This window comes from Podarcis tiliguerta (assembly GCF_965153285.1).
Source record: "Podarcis tiliguerta genome assembly, chromosome: 8".
Taxonomy (NCBI): Eukaryota; Metazoa; Chordata; class Lepidosauria; order Squamata; family Lacertidae; genus Podarcis; species Podarcis tiliguerta.
The window spans coordinates 86,779,461-86,801,644 of record NC_139541.1 but is presented as its reverse complement, the minus strand read 5'-3'; the positions used below and the strand labels follow the sequence as shown (position 1 = coordinate 86,801,644).

Below are 22,184 nucleotides of genomic sequence, written 5' to 3'. Positions count from 1 at the left end.
GAGGGGGGAGGAGCCCGGCTCGCCCAGGGTTCAAAGGAACTGGGCTGGATTCCGAGAGAGGACTGGGAATAAAGGGGGCCACGTCCCCCAGAGCCAAAGACCCTTCCTCCCCATCCCTTCCTGCAAGGGGGGGGGCTGTGGTCTCTCTGCTCCGCAAGTGCTGCCTCGGGGGCGCCTTCGGGGATCCGGTGAGTCTCCTTTCTCTTCCCCCTTTGGGCGTCCTGGGTCTCCCGCCCCCTTTGGATTCATTTCGGTCTCCGCAAATAAGGCGCCTCGACGCGTCTGCAAGGTAGGAGTTAAAAGGAACTGAGCTGCATTCCTAGAGAGGACAGGAAATAAGGGGGGGAGGACGAGGTCCTCCCGAGGAAATTCCCTCCCGCCCCCCCCCCCCCATTTCCTCTCTTCCCGGGGGAGGTTTTCGTCTCCTTTGCAGGAGCTGCGTCGGTGGCACCTTTGGGATCTTGTAAGTCTCCTCTCTCTTCCCCATAGGGCGCAGGGGGGAGAAGGGGGCAAGTCCCAGGGAGGGGCGGGGGGGGGGGAGTTTATATTCTTCTTCTTGGGCGATCCCTGGTAGCCGAGGAAGATGGTCTTCCACGAACACGGTTTGAACAGAGAGTCTGTGAGTGACTGCGGGGGCCAGTTCTGGATCCCCACGTCCTTCCACAGTGGGGACTTTGGTTTCCGGGCTGGAGCCGATCCCGGTGTGGATTTGCCAAGTGTGCCTTCCGCTTAGCACATTTCCCCTTGCGTCCTGAGTTCGAATTCGAGCCTTTGGTCAAGGCTGTTCTCCAACTGGGGCGCTCGCAGGCCAGTGTTTCCCAGTTGTCGGTGTTTATACTACTTTTTAAAGATTTGCCTTGAGAGAGTCTTTAAACCTCTTTTGACCACCAGCTTTATGCTTTCCATTTTTAAGTTTGGAATAGAGTAGTTGCTTTGGAAGACGATCATCAGGCACAACATGACCAATCCAGCGAAGTTGATGTTGAATAATCGTTGCTTCAACACTCGTGATCTTTGCGTCTTCCAGTACACTGGCATTAGTTCTCCTGCCTTCCCAAGTGATGTGTAAAATATTTTGGGGACACTGTTGATGGAATCTTTCGAGGAGTTGGAGATGGCCTTTATAAGTGGTCCAAGTTTCACAAGCAGACAGCAAGGTTGGTAGTGCAATAGCTTTGTAAACAAGCATTTTGGCTTCCCTGCGAATGTCCCGGTCCTCAAACACTCTGCACTTCTGCTGCAACTGGGCAGTGCCAATCCTGGATGTGTTGGATTTGTGACCGTTATGCTCGTTTGCCTTGGCTAGCAGTAAAGCTCTGCTGGATGAAATATATAATTGCCGCTGATCTATTTTGTGGGAATCCTGCAATGTGTTTGACTTTTTACTCTGCTAACTATATGTGAGAGTTCTGCTCTGGATCAATATCCAGTAGAATTTAAATGACATACGGTAAATGGATATTCAATGAGGAGGGGCAGACCCATGGATTGGAGAAAAAGGTGGGATGAATATGCCACAAATAAAAAGGGGAATCCAGCCATTAGGGGCCAGTTTCGGAGCCGTCTTCCAGGGCAGTTCCACACAGAGGACCTTGCAACCATCCCATGGGATCCGGAGCAGGAAGCCCCATGGCCACATCCTCTCTGTGCCAAAGGGACGGTGGCTGGAGCTTCAAGTGGGCACTGCCAGTCCCCGAGGCCACCTGAGGGACCATGCTGGATGCCAAAGAACCTCCAAGCAAGTGGGGCTGGGGGGGGGGGTTAAGCTATGTAACACCTTCACCATCATCATCACCCCCATCCCATCTTTCACCCTCCGTTCCCAAGGCAGATTACAAGATTAAAACACAATACTGAAAAGAACTTTAAGCCACGTACAATCACAGAATGAAGGGCAGTCCTACTTTTCTTGCTTTCGAGAGCTGTCCTTTGGTCAGGTCAGGATCTGGCCCTCAGAACAAAGGAAAAAGGGACCCCACCCCAGGAGTCTGTCTTGAGAACAGGGGAGATTCCACGTTCTGGAAAAGGAGACAGGCGGTGGAAAGAAATGTGCCCTGGCATTGGGGGGGGGGGAGGGACCCCCACTCTTGCCTTGAGTCCAAATTACACTTGGTACAAATGACTCACTTGTCAATTCTGACTTCATTCTTTCTCTTTTAAAAAAGAAACTCTGAGTCTGGGCTGTGATTCCTGCCAATACTTCTCCATGCTTGCCCAGGGAACCCTTTTCTCCCCCTTACTGTGTATCAATTTTATATCAGAAAAATGTATTTGCTTTTTAGGATTTGCCAAAACCTCTCATTAGGACAGGCAGAACTTGGCAGAAGACGTAGGGACTCCTTCTGATCTCTTGGAGACTTCCGGAGAGCCCAGATGGATGAGCAAGACTCAGCTGGCCCTGAAGCAGGAAGAGGCCATGCCATGGAAACGGGGAGCAATGGGGAATTCTGGGAAAACTCCGTACAGAAGATCCTGGGTGAGGAGGACACCCCTTGCTCAGAGGTGCAGAGCCAGCAGCTCAGTCAGTTCTGCTACCAGGAGGCCAAAGGACCCCGAGAGGTTTGCAGCCGACTCAAACCAGAGCAGGTAGGAGGAAGGGGCCATGTGGGGAGAGGATGTCATGGACTGGTGGACACAGAGGAATGGTGGGAGGAACTGCCAAGGAAGGAGGGCTGAAGGCTCAAATAGGCTTCTAAGCAGTTCACACCCCATACCAAAGAGTGGCCAGGATTCACCCCATCAGTCCCACAGTGGGGCTTTCCCCCTCTCATTCCCCTGCGCAACTTGAAAGTGTCTATAGGGCTTCAGGAGGGTCCTCCCCACCCGGCCAGAAGAGCACAGAGGGACAGAAGGAAGGGGGTCCTTCCATGTGGAGAACGGGAATGTTTGTGCACATGATCTGAAGAATGATTTGAAGAGCACTGTTAATAGTTTCCTTCTCCCGTCGCTGGATGTGTGAGTGTTAGATCACATGTCCTATGTTTACATTCCATGCTTGGAAGCGGGAGAACGGAAGACAGTTCCTATCACTTCCGTTCCCTTTGTTCTGTCTCCTGTTCTGCATGCGTTTTCGAATGTCTGTCTTCTTTGAAGTCCGGAGGAGTGGGTGCTGCTCTCAGCTCCAGACGGGTGAGATTGGACACCCGCACTCAGGGGGAGACACACCAACAAACACCAGGTTCTGAATACCCCTCGTTAAAATACAGTGGTGCCTTTGGCTACGTTGCCATCAGGTTATGTTACCTTCCGGTTACGAACGCGGAAAACCAGAAGTACCAGACCGGGGTACTTCCGGGTTTCTCAAGTTACGCAGAAGTGGTAGACCGCCCCGCATGCATGCGCAGAACAGGCACTTCGGGTTGCAGTAGTTTCCGGTTGCAAACGGCCTCCAGAACGAATCCCGTTCACAACCAGAGGCACCACTGAACACAATGAATAATTCCATTAGCCCAACAAAATATGCATCCATAAAATGCGCAGAAAAAGATTCCCATTAAAACAGGACATCAATTAAGAGGCAGAAGACAACAAAGTGTAACAGTTCACCTTTATTTGGTCTAAGAGGACAGCCTTTTTCCTGTTCTGTTAGGGTCCAGTGTGCTTTGAAGATGTGGCTGTCCATTTCACAGACGAGGAGTGGGCGTTGCTGGATCCTGACCAGAGAGCTCTGCATAAGGAAGTCATGGAGGAGAATCGTGGGATCTTGGACTCTCTTGGTAAGGCTTCCTCTTGGATCATCCTATCTGCTTTGTAATTCAAGACATCTCTCTATGGGAGGAACCTCTGATTTTTCGATGGGGCTCAACAGTGCCACCCACAGCACCTGGGATGCTAACACTCCCACAGCCAGCCTTGGATGGAAGACTGTTGACTGCTTTTCCTGTGAATATTCTTCCTCCGGTCCTGCCTTTTCAAAGCATGAAGCCCAGCCAGGTGGTTGCCAGAGTGGTGCATGCTCTGGTTATCTCCTGCATGGACTACTGCTATGCGCTCTCCGTGGGGCAACCTTTGAAGGTGACCCAGAAACTGCAATTAATCCAGAATGCGGCAGCCAGACTGGTGACTGGGGGCGGCAGCTGAGACCACATAACACCAGTCCTGAAAGACCTACATTGGCTCCCAGTACGTTTCCGAGCACAACTCAAAGTGCTGGTGCTGACCTTGAAAGCCCTAAATGACCTCGGCCCACTATACCTGAAGGTGCATCTCCACCCCCACCGTTCTGTTGGATTCCAAGCCTTTATCAGGAGAAACTGGCAACTCTCCCAGGCACCCGGCTTGGTCTCCTGTTGACCTCCCGGTCTGCTCTCCTGGCAGGGACCAGGCAGAGGTCGCGATAGGCGATCCTTCTCAGCGTGAGAAGAACACACCCCTCTTTCCTGCCCCCCCCCCGGCAGGGGAAAGAGATAGACAGAAACGTATTTACATGGCTTTATTTCTATCTTTGCAGTGTTACAAAAAACATGTCTGCTCTCTTCAAACTCCAGCAGACGACTGAACAAACACTTCCTGTGCAGCTCATACTACACTCTGAGCTAATTCCGGTGCTGTCTGTTTCCCACAGACACTCCCAACATCATGTGACATATTCAAGCAATCAGCTCGCAGCATCATTGCTTCTATATTGTAACATACTCCCCCATATGAATCAATGTGCGCTGCGAGCAAAGCCTGACCCAGAGAAGAAAACAAACAGTTGTTATACATATAACACTCCCCTGTTGTTTCAGTTCCACCCTTGGAACTACCCGCCACTGGTTTCCCCAGTGTACCTCTCTGGTTGTCTGACTTCCAAGGAATGAGTGCATCTACATTTCCTTGGCTAGGGAATGTAGTGTTACGCTTAGCAACTCCCTGTTGTGTCTCTGTCTCTGACTTAGACACAGCTTTAACCTGTCTTGAGTTGTCAACAATAGTAACACATGCTACAGCTGAGTTAGCAAACTCAGGACTCTTTGGAGAACCAGTTCCAATAGTAAACAGTGGTTCATCCTCCACCTGTGAAGGTCTAGCCATTGTGTGAGATTTCCTCTCAATGACTGTGTCAACTGAGCTCTTCGAGCTATCACTATCACTCTCGGTACCACTGTAATCAGTAAAATCATCATCATCATCTGAACTGTCCTCAGTGGGAAATGTGTGAACAATTACTCTCCCCCGTTCAGGAGCACTCTCTAGAAATTTTGTGAGAATCACCTGACCAGATTCAGACAAAATTACTCTGTAGAGACCCTTTTCATACCCCACAAAAATGCCTCTGGCATTCTTCACCCCATCTGGAGTTTCAGTCCTGATTTGAGATCCAAAAACCTTAAAATGCGCGACAGAAGGTTTTCTGTGGAACAGCTTCTCAAAAGGCGAACATTCCATACCTTTTGAAACCTCTCTCACCCAAGAATAACAAAAACAAGATAAAGATTCAGCACAATACTCATGTGGCAAATGTGAACTCAGCAATTGCGCCTTCATGCCATTTTGCAATTCTTTGTTCACTTGTACACAGACACTTTTGTTCCATGCATCTGCTGAAACAGCAATCTTGTGCCTTATTCCTTTCTTATCCAGGAAATCCTGAAAATCCTGTAAAAGAAAAACTGGCTTTTCATCTGTGAAAAGACAATCAATGTTAGCATCATGAATATTCTTAACCTTCTCACAAAACTCTTTAAACCTTTCTAAGGCTTCTTGTGGTTTGTGCAATGTGAATATCCACACATAATGAGAGAAATAATCCACACACACAAGATAATATCTTGCATAGCCTCTAGATGGTGCTAGAGGATCAATCACATCAGCATACACTCGCTGAAAAGCTTTGGTTACTCTCGTAGTCTTCTGGACATTATTCTTCATACCTACAAGAGAAATCATGTTAGACTCAGATGCATTACATTTTATGCAATCACTCTGATCAAAAGTCAACAAATACAGTCCATCTTTCTCTCTGGCAGAAAGATACAGTTCTCCATCTTTGAAGATTTTGCAGCTTTCTTCATCATAGGACAAAATCAGTCCTTTCTATGTGATCTGCGAAACACTCAGCAGATTGTACTTTAAATCAAGAACCAAATACACATTGTTTATAGTCAAGTTCAGACTTTCAAGATACAGAGTCCCAAACCCGATCGCTTTCAGCTCCTGGCCATTGGCCTGTTTCACAGTGAAGCTTTGCTTCTTAAACGTTGAAAACAGTCCTCGGCGCGACGTCATGTGTTGCGTGCAACCCGTGTCAATAACAAAAGCGTTCTCCATTGAAAACTCGGCTTTTGTTGACAGCAATGCTTTTGCAGGTTTCATCTGGGACTTGGTACGACTTTTGCCTGACGCCTCAGGCTTTGCAGAGCTCCCCTTAGCTCCTTTCTGTTGACGTGGCTTCTTACAATTCCGCTGAAGATGCCCAGTCTGTCCACAATTGTAACAACGGACAACATTCAAAGCAACAGCCTGTTCTTCACTTGCAATAGCAGTGGGGGTGTCAGAACTCCGAGCTTCTCTCCCCCTGTCTTTGACATCTATTGCAGCAAGTCTGTCTCTCTCATTCAGAACAACTGAACAGATTCTCTCCACCGTTAGATCGGCCGCTGGTAGAGAACCAAGCTGACTTGCAACCGTTTTATAAGTCCGATTAAGGCTGTTAATAATCATGAAGCAGAATATCTCTTCCTGAAGAGGGAAATTGCGTTGCGCCATCTGCTGGCGTAAGAATTTCATCTCTGTCAGATGCGCTTGAACATCTCCATCAGGCGCTAGCCTTAGATTGGTCAGCTTTTCAAAATGCAGCAACGCTGAAGAACCAGCATCTCTTTGATGTATTCTACGCAGCGTTTCCCAAATCTCACGCGCGTATTCCAAATCCTGAACATGCACGAGCTGATCATCTGAGATACACAGAATTATGGCCGTCCTGGCTCTCACATTCTGTGAATTCCAACCTGGCGTTGGTGCAGCAGGGATGGGGTTCTCAATCACCCCATAAATCCTCTGATTCTGTAGCAGGGCTTTCATCTTTATAGACCATGAGGCATAATTGTCATTATTCAGTGGAGGTGGGTAAGGTAAGCCTCCCCCCTTCTTGGTATCCATTTTGAATCCAAGCCTCAGCTCTCACTCTCGAGCCTGTTAAATCCAAGAGTCTTTTGGATTGTTTACTGCCTTTGCACCTGGCAGCTAAACGCAGGCAGCTCTGGAAAGTCCCCCAAGAGCAGTGATACAATAGACAAAACAAACGCTGGAATGTTTACCAGTGTTTTTTTCAGCCTCTCTTCCGTTGGCTTGTAAATTTCCACTTCCTTTTCAAGCTAACTATCTCCGAAGTAGCTGAAAAGATTGACGTCTCGTTGCTTAGCAACTGGACATTCCAAGCTTGAGCAACAAGCCCCTTATCTATCCCAAGAATGCGAAGTATGTGGCTCTCTCTCAGTGCCGTTTTTAATCCAAAAAACAGCTTTTGTGAACCAGAGAAGATTCAATCTGCGTTCACCCTTTTAGCCCATAAAATCAGCATACCTTGGGGGTTCCGTTGCTCGTTAGCTTATCAGCAAAAATGATTGCTCCGGTGCTCTGCCGTTCTTGTAGCCTCCATCCGCCCGCTACCATATCTTCCTTTATCTCCTTGCAGAGGATGAAGTTACGATCCACCAACCTCTCTTGCTGCTTTCATGGATCAAAACCATCGGCTTCTTGCTACCAGATGTTGGATTTCAAGCCTTTATCAGGAGAAACTGGCAACTCTCCCAGGCACCCGGCTTGGTCTCCTGTTGACCTCCCGGTCTGCTCTCCTGGCAGGGACCAGGCAGAGGTCGCGATAGGCGATCCTTCTCAGCGTGAGAAGAACACACCCCTCTTTCCTGCCCCCCCGGCAGGGGAAAGAGATAGACAGAAATGTATTTACATGGCTTTATTTCTGTCTTTGCAGTGTTACAAAAAACATGTCTGCTCTCTTCAAACTCCAGCAGACGACTGAACAAACACTTCCTGTGCAGCTCATATTACACTCTGAGCTAATTCCGGTGCTGTCTGTTTCCCACAGACACTCCCAACATCATGTGACATATTCAAGCAATCAGCTCGCAGCATCATTGCTTCTATATTGTAACACGTTCTGCCCGGATACTGAAGTCCAGTGCCAAGGGCCTGCTGGTGGTTCCTTCACTGTGAGAAGCCCACCCTGTGTAACGCCCTCCCATCAAATGTCAAGGAGATAAACAACTATGTGACGTTTAGAAGACATCTGAAGGCAGCCCTGTTTAGGGAAAGTTTCTAATGTCTCACATTTTAATGTATTTTTAATCTTTGTATAAATAAATTATTATTATTATTATTATTATTATTATTATTATTATTATTATTCCTGAGGCTCTAATCTGTTTGCCACTTAGTTGCAGGTGCTGATGAATTGGAGATGAAGAACGAGGGAGACCACGACGAGATCCACACAGTGGAGGAGCCATATCAGGATTCAGACTGTGGAGAGGGCTTCAGTCAGAGCTCCCATTCCACTTCCCATCAAAGAAATCTCCTTGAGAAGAAACCCCATCAGTGCTTGGAATGTGGAAAGAGTTTCAGACACCGACGCCAGCTTACTGTTCATCAACTTATTCATACAGGGGAGAAACCCTATAAATGTTTGGAATGTGGAAAGAGCTTCACTCAGAGCTCTCATCTCATGACTCATCAAAGAATTCATACAGGGGAGAAACCCTATCAGTGCTTGGAATGTGGAAAGAGCTTCAAACAGAGGGCCCATCTCACGTCCCATCAAAGGATTCGTACAGGGGAGAAACCCTATCAGTGCGTGGAATGTGGAAAGAGCTTCAGGACTAGCTGTGAACTCACTTCCCATCAAAGGATTCATACAGGGGAGAAACCCTATCAGTGCGTGGAATGTGGAAAGAGCTTCATTTGGAGTGCCCATCTCACTTCCCATCAAAGGATCCATACAGGGGAGAAACCCTATCAGTGCTTGGAATGTGGAAAGAGGTTCCGTCAGAGATACAAGCTTACTGTCCATCAGAGAATTCATACAAGGGAAAAACCTTATCAGTGCCAAGATTGTGGGCAGAGCTTCAGAAAAAAGGACAGATTAACTTCCCACCAAAGAATTCATACAGGGGAGAAACCCTACCAGTGCCAGGAGTGTGGAAAGAGCTTCAGAAGAAAGGAGACTTTCAATGTCCATCAGAGAAGTCATACAGGGGAGAAACCTTATCAGTGCTGGGAGTGTGGAAAAAGCTTCGTTCAAAAAGGCCATCTTATGTCCCATCAAATAATTCATACAACAGAGAAACCCTATCAGTGCCAAGAATGTGACAAGTGCTTCAGTCGAAGAGAGAGTTTCACTTCCCATCAAAGAATTCATACAGGGGAGAAACCATATCAGTGCTTGGAATGTGGAAAGAGATTTATTCTCAGAAGGCAGCTTACTGACCATCAGAGAATTCATACAGGGGAGAAACCCTATAAATGTTTGGAATGTGGAAAGAGTTTCAATGAGACCTCCAAGCTCACTTCCCATCAAAGAATTCATACAGGAGAGAAACCCTATCAGTGCTTGGAATGTGGAAAGAGATTCACCCGGAGCACCAATCTCACAACCCATCACAGAATTCATACAAGGGAGTAACCTTATCAGTGCTTTTAGTGTGGAAAGAGCTTTACTCCAAAATGCCATCTTAGGGCCCATCAAAGAGTTAATCCATGAGAAAAAGCCTATCAGTTACAAGAGTGTGGAAAGAGCTTCAGAAAAATGGATAGTGTCATGTTCCATCGGAGAATTCATACAGGGGAGAAACCCTAACAGTGGCAAGCATGTGGAAAGAGCTTCAGCCACAGGGCCCGTCTTGTTGGCCATCAAAGAACTCACAATGGGGCAAACTACAGTAGTGGCTGTGTACAGATTTAATTGGAGGAGACTTTAGTTCATATGAGGTAATGGTTGCAGCTGGGTTCCTTGCCACATCTTGTGCCCCATATTAATACCTACTACGTACCCAGAGCTGTGACTTTCAAGTCCTTGGCCAAGGTGTTGAATTCCTTCTTCAGGTCATGCCTGGACAGAGGGACAACAGTGATTGGGCGACACTGATGAGGTTGCTGTCCATGCTGAACTTTCCTAGGAGGGACTTGGTGTAAAAAATGTGATAGTTGATTGAATATTAGATATTATAGATTTTGTTTTTGTTTTTTTTTAAATAATATTTATTGATTTTCCAATAACATAACACCAAAACAAGCAAATCCACAAGAAAAAGAGGGAAAAAAAGAATAATAAAAAATTGAAGAAAAAAATCCAACAAAGAAGAGACCCTCCTCCCCCTTTCCCAAAAAACAAACACAAAAACACCCAAACAGCACAAAGTTTCAAATTTATTCTTTTTTGACTTGTTTCCTCGACCTCCTCCCCCCTCCCTCTTTGTATACCAGTTTTTAATCTAGTCGGCAAATTCCCTCCAACTTTTACTGCTTTTTCACTTATTTACTTTTACCCCTTTTAAAAAGAGAAATAACAATAGAAAAAGAAATTTAACCTTAAATCTTCTAATCTTATACCCTATAATAATATGCCCTTATATCCTAATATTTCCTCTTCCTTATCTTAATCCCTAGAACCAAATAGATTCCTTCTATCGTCCCCCAAAAATGCTTATTCAAACCATATTACATTAAATTTACTTTAAAAATTCAAATTTATCCCACCATCTCTTTCCCCCGGTTTCGGATACTGCCAGTCCTTTTTACAATTTTTAGAGTCTTTCCAATCCATAAAGTCAATCAATCAGCCAGGTTGTCTTATATCCGAGGCCTTTAAATCATCTTCCTGGCCTGTCTGCAGAGTCTTTTTCAAGCCTAAAATTAAGTCCCAAAACACTTTCCCCTCAACGTCTCCTTTAACCTTCTTGGGCAAGCTTGTCCAAACTCTATAATTCCTCTTGTAGACCAGAAAATTGTCCAAAGCTTGCTCCACACTCTCTTTGAAGTTACTAAATTTCACTTCTTCAAACTTTCTCAAAGTGCCATTCTCCAAAATGTACTTTAACCAACCTGAATCACTCAGTCCATATGTGGCACTACTTTTCCAAATCTGTCCTTTAAGCTCTTTACTCTCATAGTCCATTTTTTGTCCATCAATTTGAGACTCTATTACTGTAATTTCCACAGACGATTTCTCTTGCAGAGACAGAGCCTGTTCTGTCTGATCCATATTCTTCTCAGATATCCATCCTTGTTGAGTTAATTCCGTTTCTTGAGCCGGGTTTACTAATTTTTTTGCTTGTTGAGCCAAGCTGTGTACGTTTTCCTTCAAATCGGAGATACCAAATTCCAGAATAGACAGGTTTTTTTGAAATTGTTCAAACAGAGCTGTTATTTTTTCTGCCATGTTCCCAAGCCTGTTCTTTCAATGTTATCTTGTTGCCAAGGTCAGTTACTTGTATTCAGTCTGCAGGATTGCAGCCGGTGTGGGGATTTCCATCCAAAAGTATTAACAATATAGCAATCCAATATGTGTTTCTGTAGCAGTCCACAACAGTCTGTTACAGTTTCCTTTAGTTGTTTTTCATCCACCTTTCAATAACATATAGTTCAGCTCCCTTTTTCCTTTCCAAAAAAAGGGACAAAAAAGTTCAATTCTCCCTTCATCCGTTCCTTCTTGATAGTTGTTTTCTAGTTGTAAGAATTCTTTTTCTCCTTTTGGCAGCCCGGTCCCGGGCTCGAGACGGTAGAAAATAAAGTCAAATTACACTGCTCTGCAGGGCTATAAACTGTTAAAACAATCTCCCCCTCTTCCCCTGCTTCCGAGGGGGGGGGGGGTTTAAAAGGCTTAGGTGACAGATTTATTTCTTTACAAAGTACTTTTTAAAGGCTCCAGTTTTCTCGCTTTTGCCTTGATCTTTCTACAAAGTGGAAGGTGGGCTTCCTGTTTTAACCTTCCATCTACTACCAAATTCCAGTAATTTGTAATCCAATTTCCGTTACTTACGAAAGTTTCTTTGAACCAAATGTCCACAGGAAAAGTTGGCGCTTCCTGACAGCAGCTGTGCGGCTTCGCTCCCCCGAAAGCAGCGATCGATCCAAAGTGCCGCGCCGCTCACCCCACGTCACTCCGGAGCCCCGAAACCGGGTTCCCCGCGAGTAGGGGAGGTGCTGATGGCACCAGCCGGATCCCAAGCCCACGGTCCTCCTCCGACCGTGGTTTTTTGCGGGTCTCCGCCTCGCCGTAGGCGGTCAGACCCTTCCTTTCGGTGAGCGGTCCCCTCCGAGACGGAGGAAATCTGCCATTGCCAGGTGCGCTCAACCCGGAAGCTGACGATATTATAGATTTTGATTTTGTTCAAAGTGTCCTAGTATTAATTGCATCCAGCCTTTTAGATAGGATGCATTAGGCTTGACTTTTGCATGCCTGCACTTTGTAACCCTCATTCCACCCTCCTGTAAAGTTGTCCTGTGTAAGTTTCCTACCGCTTCCAGCCTTTTCCGACCCTAGAAGGGCAGATGATGTTTTGGGAAAGAGATCTGTGTTGAGCTAGTATCCGTGTGAGAACTCACACCTCTCCTCAAAGGTCTTTGACACGTTTTGGGAAAAGAGAATGAAGATAGGGATGAGGAACATCAACAGCCCCACCGTGGGCCTGGTTGCCAAGGGAACGGTGGAACATATGAGACCCAAATGACCTGGGCACTCTGGGACACCCCAAGGTAATTTCAGAGGAGTCGCTGTCCACATTGAGCCACGCGTCCCATGACCTGTGACCTTTCTTGATTCAAGTGGAAGAGTGTTGTGGCATTTTATGAGTCTTTGTGTGCTGTGTATATAAGCTTTCTTCCTATATGCCTCCTGGCAGCCTTTTGAAACCAGCCCTTCTGCTGAAGAACTGGATGGCAAGGCTGTCCTATTGCAATAGTTTGAATAAACTGGGTCCCTGCAGGACTCTGAGTTGGCTCTCCTTCTCTTGGTTCCGTGTTTTCATTTCAGATGTTCCCTTACATGTGTAACAAACCGCTGGCGTAGAAGCAAATTCTTACCACACAAGCAGGTAACGTACTTTATTATTTCTATAGCTATTAAATTTGTGCAGTGCCCTTGATCTGAAGATGCCAGGGTGGTTCACGTCACGAGTAGAGAGGTTCACAGTGCTTCCTCTTCTAGCGCCTCCAAGCTGCAAATTGGTGAGGCTCCTTGTTTTCTCCTGCTCTGGAGGGTGGGATCCGAACCAACGGCTTCAAGATAACAGGAATGGAGATTCCTATTAAAATTCAGAAAGAACTTTCTGCCAATAAGAGCCTATTTATAAGCAGAAGACACACGTTCTGTTAGCATTTCACTCCTCCCATTGCAAGGATCATCTGATTCTTGTTTACTCTCTGTTCTGTGAGGAAGGAATCCAGTCTGTGTGAATTCCGTCTCTGGTACTACTATTGCACTTTTTCTTTCTGCTCTGTCTTGCGATGAGACAGGATGTCTGTATGAGGGCTGCTCCTCTCATACGTCTTCCGTTCTTTAATCTGTAATTAGTAGAAATATGGCCAGATCCCTCCTCTCCTCTTTTACTCTGCTAGACCGGGGGCTCACAAGAGAGCAGCTGGCAGTCCCAGAACAGCAGGACTCCTCCCCGGGAACGCTGCGTAGCTCTTCCAGTGCTGGAGGAGGCCGTGGGGCCTGCAAGAGTGTTCCTTTACGTTCCCCCACCAGCCCCACAGGCAAGCTGGATACTTTTGCATCAAAAATATATCTGAAACCCGTTCCATTGCTAGGGGGTAGGGGGTGGGATCCCCTCTCAGGCCCCTGGGGATGAGGGGTTGAAATAAAAGAGGGGAAGGACCGGCCGGAGGACGGCCTGGCAGAGACACTCCTGGCCCATTGCAGGACAACAAAGCAGCCTTGTTGGGGGGGGGGCCCTCAGGCGACCCCTCCGGGCCTTTCACCCCGCAAGCTGTTGGCAGAGCTGGGGACGAAGAAGCCATCCAAACACCCCCAAATCCCAAACATCCACGCAGGACGACGAGCCTGAATGGGCCCCACCCATAGAAACCCCCCTCCCCGTTCTGCATCCAAGAGGCTTGTAAACCCTTCAATGGAGTCCCGAAACCCCTCAATGAAACATCAGGATTGACCAATCGGCGCCGTCCAAAGTGACAGGCAGCCAATCCGAAGTCAGGAAGCAGCAGCCCCGTGTCTGGAGCGCGCGATCCGCCAGGAGAGCTCGGCTCTTTTGCGCGACTCCTTGAGCGCAAGAAACCGAGAGCAGAAAGCGGGGAAGAAGCGCGCTACAAAATGTAGCAACAGCGGATACAATGTTTCTTGCAAGACAGAAACAGAGGGGAATCCAGGGCTCCCCTCCCTCCCTCCCTCCCTCCCTCAAGCAGAAGGTCCTTTGCCCCTAGGGGGGAATCCAGCTTCGCCCCAGGAGGCAGCCCATACCCCAGACAGGAATCCGGATCCTTCCAGAGGAGAAGCGCAGGAAGGCCTCGCGACTGGGGGGAGGTGTGAATCCCGGTCTTGCTCTTTGGGGAAGCAGCTCCTTCCAAGGCGGTGGGAGCTGGGATGACGGGGGGGGGGGCACTTTCTCCTTTATGCATGACAACCACTCCTCTTTTGTGACCATGGCGTGACGTTTTGGTGACGGTGGGAGGGATGCAAATACGACCCCCCTTGGGGCTGCGATGCCCGGGGCTCCTGCTTTGCAGAGGGAGGGGGGAGGAGCCCGGCTCGCCCAGGGTTCAAAGGAACTGGGCTGGATTCCGAGAGAGGACTGGGAATAAAGGGGGCCACGTCCCCCAGAGCCAAAGACCCTTCCTCCCCGTCCCTTCCTGCAAGGGGGGGGGGCTGTGGTCTCTCTGCTCCGCAAGTGCTGCCTCGGGGGCGCCTTCGGGGATCCGGTGAGTCTCCTTTCTCTTCCCCCTTTGGGCGTCCTGGGTCTCCCGCCCCCTTTGGATTCATTTCGGTCTCCGCAAATAAGGCGCCTCGACGCGTCTGCAAGGTAGGAGTTAAAAGGAACTGAGCTGCATTCCTAGAGAGGACAGGAAATAAGGGGGGGAGGACGAGGCCCCCTCCCGCCCCCCCATTTCCTCTCTTCTCGGGGGGGGGGCGGGTTTCGTCTCCTTTGCAGGAGCTGCGTCGGTGGCACCTTTGGGATCTTGTAAGTCTCCTCTCTCTTCCCCATAGGGCGCAGGGGGGAGAAGGGGGCAAGTCCCAGGGCGGGGCGGGGGGGGGGAGTTTATATTCTTCTTCTTGGGCGATCCCTGGTAGCCGAGTAAGATGGTCTTCCACGAACACGGTTTGAACAGTGAGTCCCTAAGTGACTGTGGACAGTGGCTTAGCGTAGCAAGGCAAGTAATTTGCACACCCTAACCCGTGGATTTGCGCCCCCTAACCCTACCCCCAGATGTTGCGCCCGGTGCGGCCGGCCCCCCTTGCAGCCCCATGCTACGCCACTGACTGTGGAGGCCAGTTCTGGATCCACACGTCCTTCCACAGTGGGGACTTTGGTTTCCGGGCTGGAGCCGATCATGGTGTGGATTTGCCAAGTGTGCCTTCCGCTTAGCACATTTCCCCTTGCGTCCTGAGTTCAAGTTCGAGCCTTTGGTCAAGGCTGTTCTCCAACTGGGGCGCTCGCAGGCCAGTGTTTCCCAGTTGTCGGTGTTAATACTACTTTGTAAAGATTTGCCTTGAGACGATCTTTCATCCTCTTTTGACCACCAGCTTTATGCTTTCCATTTTTAAGTTTGGAATAGAGTAGTTGCTTTGGAAGACGATCATCAGGCATCTGCACAACATGACCAATCCAGAGAAGTTGATGTTGAAGAATCATTGCTTCAACACTCGTGATCTTTGCGTCTTCCAGGACACTGGCATTAGTTCTCCTGTCTTCCCAAGTGATGTGTAAAATATTTTGGGGACACCGTTGATGGAATCTTTTCAGGAGTTGGAGATGGCCTTTATAAGTGGTCCATGTTTCACAAGCATACAGCAAGGTTGGTAGTGCAATAGCTTTGTCAACAAGCATTTTGGCTTCCCTGCGAATGTCCCGGTCCTCAAACACTCTGCACTTCTGCTGCAACTGGGCAGTGCCAATCCTGGATGTGTTGGATTTGTGACTGTTATGCTCATTTCCCTTGGCTAGCAGTAAAGCTCTGCTGGATGAAATATATAATTGCCACTGATCTATTTTTTGGGAATCCTGCAATGTGTTTGACTTTTTACTCTGCTAACTATATGTGAGAGTTCTGCTCTGGATCAATATCCAGTAGAATTTAAATGACATACCATATTTTTCGCTCTATAACACGCATCCGACCATAACACGCACATAGTTTTTAGAGGAGGAAAACAAGAAAAAAAATATTCTAAACGAAACAGTGGATGTATGATCTTTGTGGTTCATGCTGTGGCCACAGACATGTGATCTGACGGTGAGTTTGGGGTAGCCCAATGCAAAAATCCTGAGGATCCATGTGGATCCACGCTTTGTAACCACGTTTTTGCACCACTGCGGCCCCAAGCAACAGTGGGTGCGTGATTTTTTTGGTGCAAGCTGTAGCCATGGACATGCTATGTGATCTGATGGTGAATTTGGGGTGACCCAGTGCAAAAATCCTGAGGATCCATGTGGATCCGAGCTTTGTAACCAGGCTCTCTGTCCCTCTCTTCTCCCCACTCAGCGGCTCTTCTCCCGCTATGCTGTTTCAAAGCGAGCAAAGCGAGCTACGGAGGAGGGAAGGAAGGGGAACCATGGATCCTTTGCTCACGACTGCAGCTGATCCCCCCGCCATCCGCAGGCATTCGCTCCATAACACGCACAGACATTTCCCCTGACTTTCTAGGAGGAAAAAAGTGAGCGTTATGGAGCAAAAAATATGGTAAATGGATATTCAATGAGGAGGGGCAGACCCATGGATTGGAGAAAAAGGTGGGATGAATATGCCACAAATAAAAAGGGGAATCCAGCCCTTAGGGGCCAGTTTCGGAGCCGTCTTCCAGGGCAGTTCCACACAGAGGACCTTGCAACCATCCCATGGGATCCGGAGCAGGAAGCCCCATGGCCACATCCTCTCTGTGCCAAAGGGACGGTGGCTGGAGCTTCAAGTGGGCACTGCCAGGCCCTGAGGCCACCTGAGGGACCATGCTGGATGCCAAAGAACCTCCAAGCAAGTGGGGCTGGGGGGGGGGGGTTAAGCTATGTAACACCTTCACCATCATCATCACCCCCATCCCATCTTTCACCCTCCGTTCCCAAGGCAGATTACAAGATTAAAACACAATACTGAAAAGAACTTAAAGCCACTTGCAATCACAGAATGAAGGGCAGTCCTACTTTTCTTGCTTTCGAGAGCTGTCCTTTGGTCAGGTCAGGATCTGGCCCTCAGAACAAAGGAAAAAGGGACCCCACCCCAGTAGTCTGTCTTGAGAACAGGGGAGATTCCACGTCCTGGAAAAGGAGACAGGCGCTGGAAAGAAATGTGCCCTGGCATTGGGGGGGGGGGAGGGACCCCCACTCTTGCCTTGAGTCCAAATTACACTTGGTACAAATGACTCACTTGTCAATTCTGACTTCATTCTTTCTCTTTTAAAAAAGAAACTCTGAGTCTGGGCTGTGATTCCTGCCAATACCTCTCCATGCTTGCCCAGGGAACCCTTTTCTCCTCCTTACTGTGTATCAATTTTATATCAGAAAAATGTATTTGCTTTTTAGGATTTGCCAAAACCTCTCATTAGGACAGGCAGAACTTGGCAGAAGACCTAGGGACTCCTTCCGATCTCTTGGAGACTTCCAGAGAGCCCAGATGGATGAGCAAGACTCAGCTGGCCCTGAAGCAGGAAGAGGCCATGCCATGGAAACGGGGAGCGGTGGAGAATTCTGGGAGAACTCCATGCAGAAGATCCTGGGTGAGGAGGACACCCTTTGCTCAGAGGTGCAGAGCCAGCAGCTCAGTCAGTTCTGCTTCCAGGAGGCCAAAGGACCCCGAGAGGTTTGCAGCCAACTCTACCACCTTTGCTATGAATGGCTAAAGCCAGAAACACACACGAAAGCTGAGATGCTGGACCTGGTGATCTTGGAGCAGTTCCTGGCTGTCCTTCCTCCGGAGATGGAGAGCTGGGTGAGGGAATGTGGAGCGGAGACCAGTTCCCAGGCGGTGGCCCTGGCCGAAGGTTTCCTCCTGAGTCAGGCAGAGGAGAGGAAGCAGGCAGAGCAGCAGGTGAGAGAGACTTTCCTCTGGATACTCCCAAGGGGCTCCAAAGAGGAGGGAGAGGATTCCCAAATCATTTCCTAATGGCCCATCCTTTTTTGGAATGCATCCAATGAATGATATCGGACATCCCTAAATTGTTTGTGTCCTAAGCCATTCCATTTCTAATCTACCTTTTTGAATCCTTGTTGCTCTTTCAGGGGAAGGATGTGTTAGCAGAAATGGGTCTGGATTCCTCTGAGGCAGAGAAGACTCTCATGGACTCCAGAGAGAGGCCTCTGGGTAAGGAGGAAGGAGTTCTTTCTCTGTTTCGTCACATTTTGTGGATTTTGAAGCTAATCTGTGAACTCGTTTAATAATTGGGGGGGGGGGGGCGTCACAGGGGACCCAGAGTCCAGAGAAAGAGAGATGTGTTTTTGCACTCTAGTATGTGAAATGGGTACAAACGTCCACGTTTACATGGCAACTCCTACTTGTCTGAAGGCGCACCTGTAGTTTTCCTTCGGAGTGAAGCATGCGCTCTTGGCTTCCCACTCACCTTCTTCTCTCGCAGGAGACGGAACGATGCCAGCAAGACCTGCTTGTCCATCTTTTCTTGGTGGCGGAGGGGAAGCTGCCCCTGTGGACCCAGAGCAGGTAGGAGGAAGGGGCCATGTGGGGAGAGAGGATGTCATGGACTGGTGGACACAGAGGAATGGTGGGAGGAACCGCCAAGGAAGGAGGTTGAAGGCTCAAAGAGCCTTCTAAGCAGTTCACACCCCATACCAAAGAGTGGCCAGGATTCACCCCATCAGTCCCACAGTGGGGCTTTCCCCCTCTTGTTCCCCTGCGCAACTTGAAAGTGTCTATAGGGCTTCAGGAGGGTCCTCCCCACCCGGCCAGAAGAGCACAGAGGGACAGAAGGAAGGGGGTCCTTCCATGTGGAAAACGGGAATGTTTGTGCACATGATCTGAAGAATGACTTGAAGAACACTGTTCATAGTTTCCTTCTCCCGTCGCTGGATGTGTGAGTGTTAGATCACATGTCCTATGTTTACATTCCATGCTTGGAAGCGTGAGAACGGAAGACAGTTCCTCTCACTTCCGTTCCCTTGGTTCTGTCTCCTGTTCTGCATGCGTTTTCGAATGTCTGTCTTCTTTGAAGTCCGGAGGAGTGGGTGCTGCTCTCAGCTTCAGGGTGAGATTGGACATCCACACTCAGGGGGAGACACACCAACAAACACCAGGTTCTGAATACCCCTCGTTAAAATACAGTGGTGCCTTTGGCTACGTTGCCATCAGCTTATGTTACCTTCCGGTTACGAACACGGAAAACCAGAAGTACCAGACCGGGGTACTTCCGGGTTTCTCAAGTTACGCAGAAGTGGTAGACCGCCCCGCACGCATGCGCAGATCAGGCACTTCGGGTTGCAGTAGTTTCCAGTTGCAAACGGCCTCCGGAACGAATCCCGTTCGCAACCAGAGGCACCACTGTACACAATGAATAATTAATTAGGCCAACAAAATATGCATCCATAAAATGGGCAGAAAAAGATTCCCATTAAAACAGGACATCAATTAAGAGGCAGAAGACAACAAAGTGTAACAGTTCACCTTTATTTGGTCTAAGAGGACAACCTTTTCCTTTTAGGGTCCAGTGTGCTTTGAAGATGTAGCTGTCCATTTCACAGACGAGGAGTGGGCGTTGCTGGATCCTGACCAGAGAGCTCTCCATAAGGAAGTCATGGAGGAGAATCGTGGGATCTTGGACTCTCTCGGTAAGGCTCCCTATTGGATCATCCTATCTGCTTTGTAATTCAAGACATCTCTCTATGGGAGGAACCTCTGATTTTTCGATGGGGCTCAACAGCGCCACCCACAGCACCTGGGATGTTAACACTCCCACAGCCAGCCTTGGATGGAAGACTGTTGACTGCTTTCCCTGTCAATATTCTTCCTCCAACCCTGCCTTTTCAAAGCATGAAGCCCAGCCAGGTGGTTGCCAGAGTGGTGCATGCTCTGGTTATCTCCTGCATGGACTACTGCTATGCACTCTCCATGGGGCAACCTTTGAAGGTGACCCAGAAAATGCAATTAATCCAGAATGCGGCAGCCAGACTGGTGACTGGGGGCGGCCGCTGAGACCACATAACACCAGTCCTGAAAGACCTACATTGGCTCCCAGTACGTTTCCGAGCACAACTCAAAGAGTTGGTGCTGACCTTGAAAGCCCTAAATGACCTTGGCCCACTATACCTGAAGGAGTGTCTCCACCCCCATCGTTCTGCCCAGATACTGAAGTCCAGTGCCAAGGGCCTGCTGGTGGTTCCTTCACTGTGATAAGCCCACCCTGTGGAACGCCCTCCCATCAAATGTCAAGGAGATAAACAACTATGTGACATTTAGAAGACATCTGAAGGCAGCCCTGTTTAGGGAAGTTTTCTAATGTCTCACATTTTAATGTATTTTTAATCTTTGTTGGAAGCCACCCAGAGTGGCTGGGGGATAAATAATAAATTATTATTATTATTATTATTATTATTATTATTATTATTATTATTCCTGAGGCTCTAATCTGTTTGCCACTTAGTTGCAGGTGGTGATGAATTGGAGATGAAGAACGAGGGAGACCACAACGAAATCCACACAGTGGAGGAGCCATATCAGGATTCTGACTGTGGCGAGAGCTTCAGGCAGAGCTCCCCTTCCACTTCCCATCAAATAAATCTCCTTGAGAAGAAATCCCATCAGTGCTTGGAATGTGGAAAGAGTTTCAGACACCGAGGCCAGCTTACTGTTCATCAACTTATTCATACAGGGGAGAAACCCTATAAATGTTTGGAATGTGGAAAGAGCTTCACTCAGAGCTCCCATCTCACAACTCATCAAAGAATTCATACAGGGGAGAAACCCCATCAGTGCTTGGAATGTGGAAAGAGCTTCAGTCACAGCTACCAACTAAGTGTCCATCAAAATATTCATACAGGGGAGAAACCCTATAAATGTTTGGAATGTGGAAAGAGCTTCACTCAGAGCTCCCATCTCACTTCCCATCAAAGGATCCATACAGGGGAGAAACCCTATCAGTGCGTGGAATGTGGAAAGAGGTTCCGTCAGAGATCCAAGCTTATGGTCCATCAGAGAATTCATACAAGGGAAAAACCTTATCAGTGCTTGGAATGTGGAAAGAGCTTCATTCGAAAGGACAGTTTCACTTCCCACCAAAGAATTCATACAGGGGAGAAACCCTACCAGTGCCAGGAGTGTGGAAAGAGCTTCAGAACAAAGGAAACTTTCACTTCCCACCAAAGAATTCATACAGGGGAGAAACCTTATCAGTGCTGGGAGTGTGGAAAAAGCTTCGTTCAAAAAGGCCAGCTTAGGTCCCATCAAATAATTCATACAACAGAGAAACCCTATCAGTGCCAAGAATGTGACAAGAGCTTCAGTCGAAGAGAGAGTTTCACTTCCCATCAAAAAATTCATACAGGGGAGAAACCATATCACTGCTTGGAATGTGGAAAGAGATTTATTCTCAGAAGGCAGCTTACTGACCATCAGAGAATTCATACAGGGGAGAAACCCTATAAATGTTTGGAATGTGGAAAGAGCTTCATTAGGGGCAGCAATCTCACTTCCCATAGAATAATTCATACAGGAGAGAAACCTTATCAGTGTTTGGAATGTGGAAAGAGCTTCAGTCGAAAGGACAATTTCACTTCCCATCAAAGAATTCATACACGGGAGAAACCCTATCACTGATTGGAGTGTGGAAAGAGCTTCAGTCACAGCTACCAGCTAAGTGTCCATCAAAAAATTCATACAGGGGAGAAGCCATATCAGTGCTTGGAATGTGGAAAGAGATTCACCCGGAGCACCAGTCTCACAACCCATCAAAGAATTCATACAAGGGAGTAACCTTATCAGTGCTTTTAGTATGGAAAGAGCTTTACTCCAAAATGCCATCTTAGGGCCCATCAAAGAGTTAATCCATGAGAAAAACCCTATCAGTTACAAGAGTG

At 48.1% G+C, this 22,184-nt stretch overlaps 2 protein-coding genes across 2 annotated transcripts; both read left to right on the top strand.

The window, feature by feature from the left end:
* Positions 1–389: 389 nt before the first annotated feature.
* Positions 390–9,658, top strand: LOC310684390 (uncharacterized protein). The gene is made up of 4 exons (XM_083455474.1): positions 390–463; positions 2,283–2,586; positions 3,590–3,716; positions 8,385–9,658. The coding sequence occupies exons 2-4, from the start codon at positions 2,374–2,376 to the stop codon at positions 9,620–9,622; spliced, it is 1,578 nt and encodes a 525-aa protein (XP_083311600.1). The 5' UTR covers positions 390–463; positions 2,283–2,373; the 3' UTR covers positions 9,623–9,658.
* Positions 9,659–15,093: 5,435 nt separating this feature from the next.
* On the top strand, positions 15,094–22,158 carry LOC310683562 (zinc finger protein with KRAB and SCAN domains 3-like; the record flags this gene model as incomplete). Its single annotated transcript, XM_083453496.1, has 7 exons — positions 15,094–15,134; positions 17,688–18,192; positions 18,384–18,465; positions 18,737–18,819; positions 19,814–19,940; positions 20,753–21,269; positions 22,134–22,158. The coding sequence occupies exons 2-7, from the start codon at positions 17,779–17,781 to the stop codon at positions 22,156–22,158; spliced, it is 1,248 nt and encodes a 415-aa protein (XP_083309622.1). The 5' UTR covers positions 15,094–15,134; positions 17,688–17,778.
* Between the last annotated feature and the right edge of the window lie 26 nt (positions 22,159–22,184).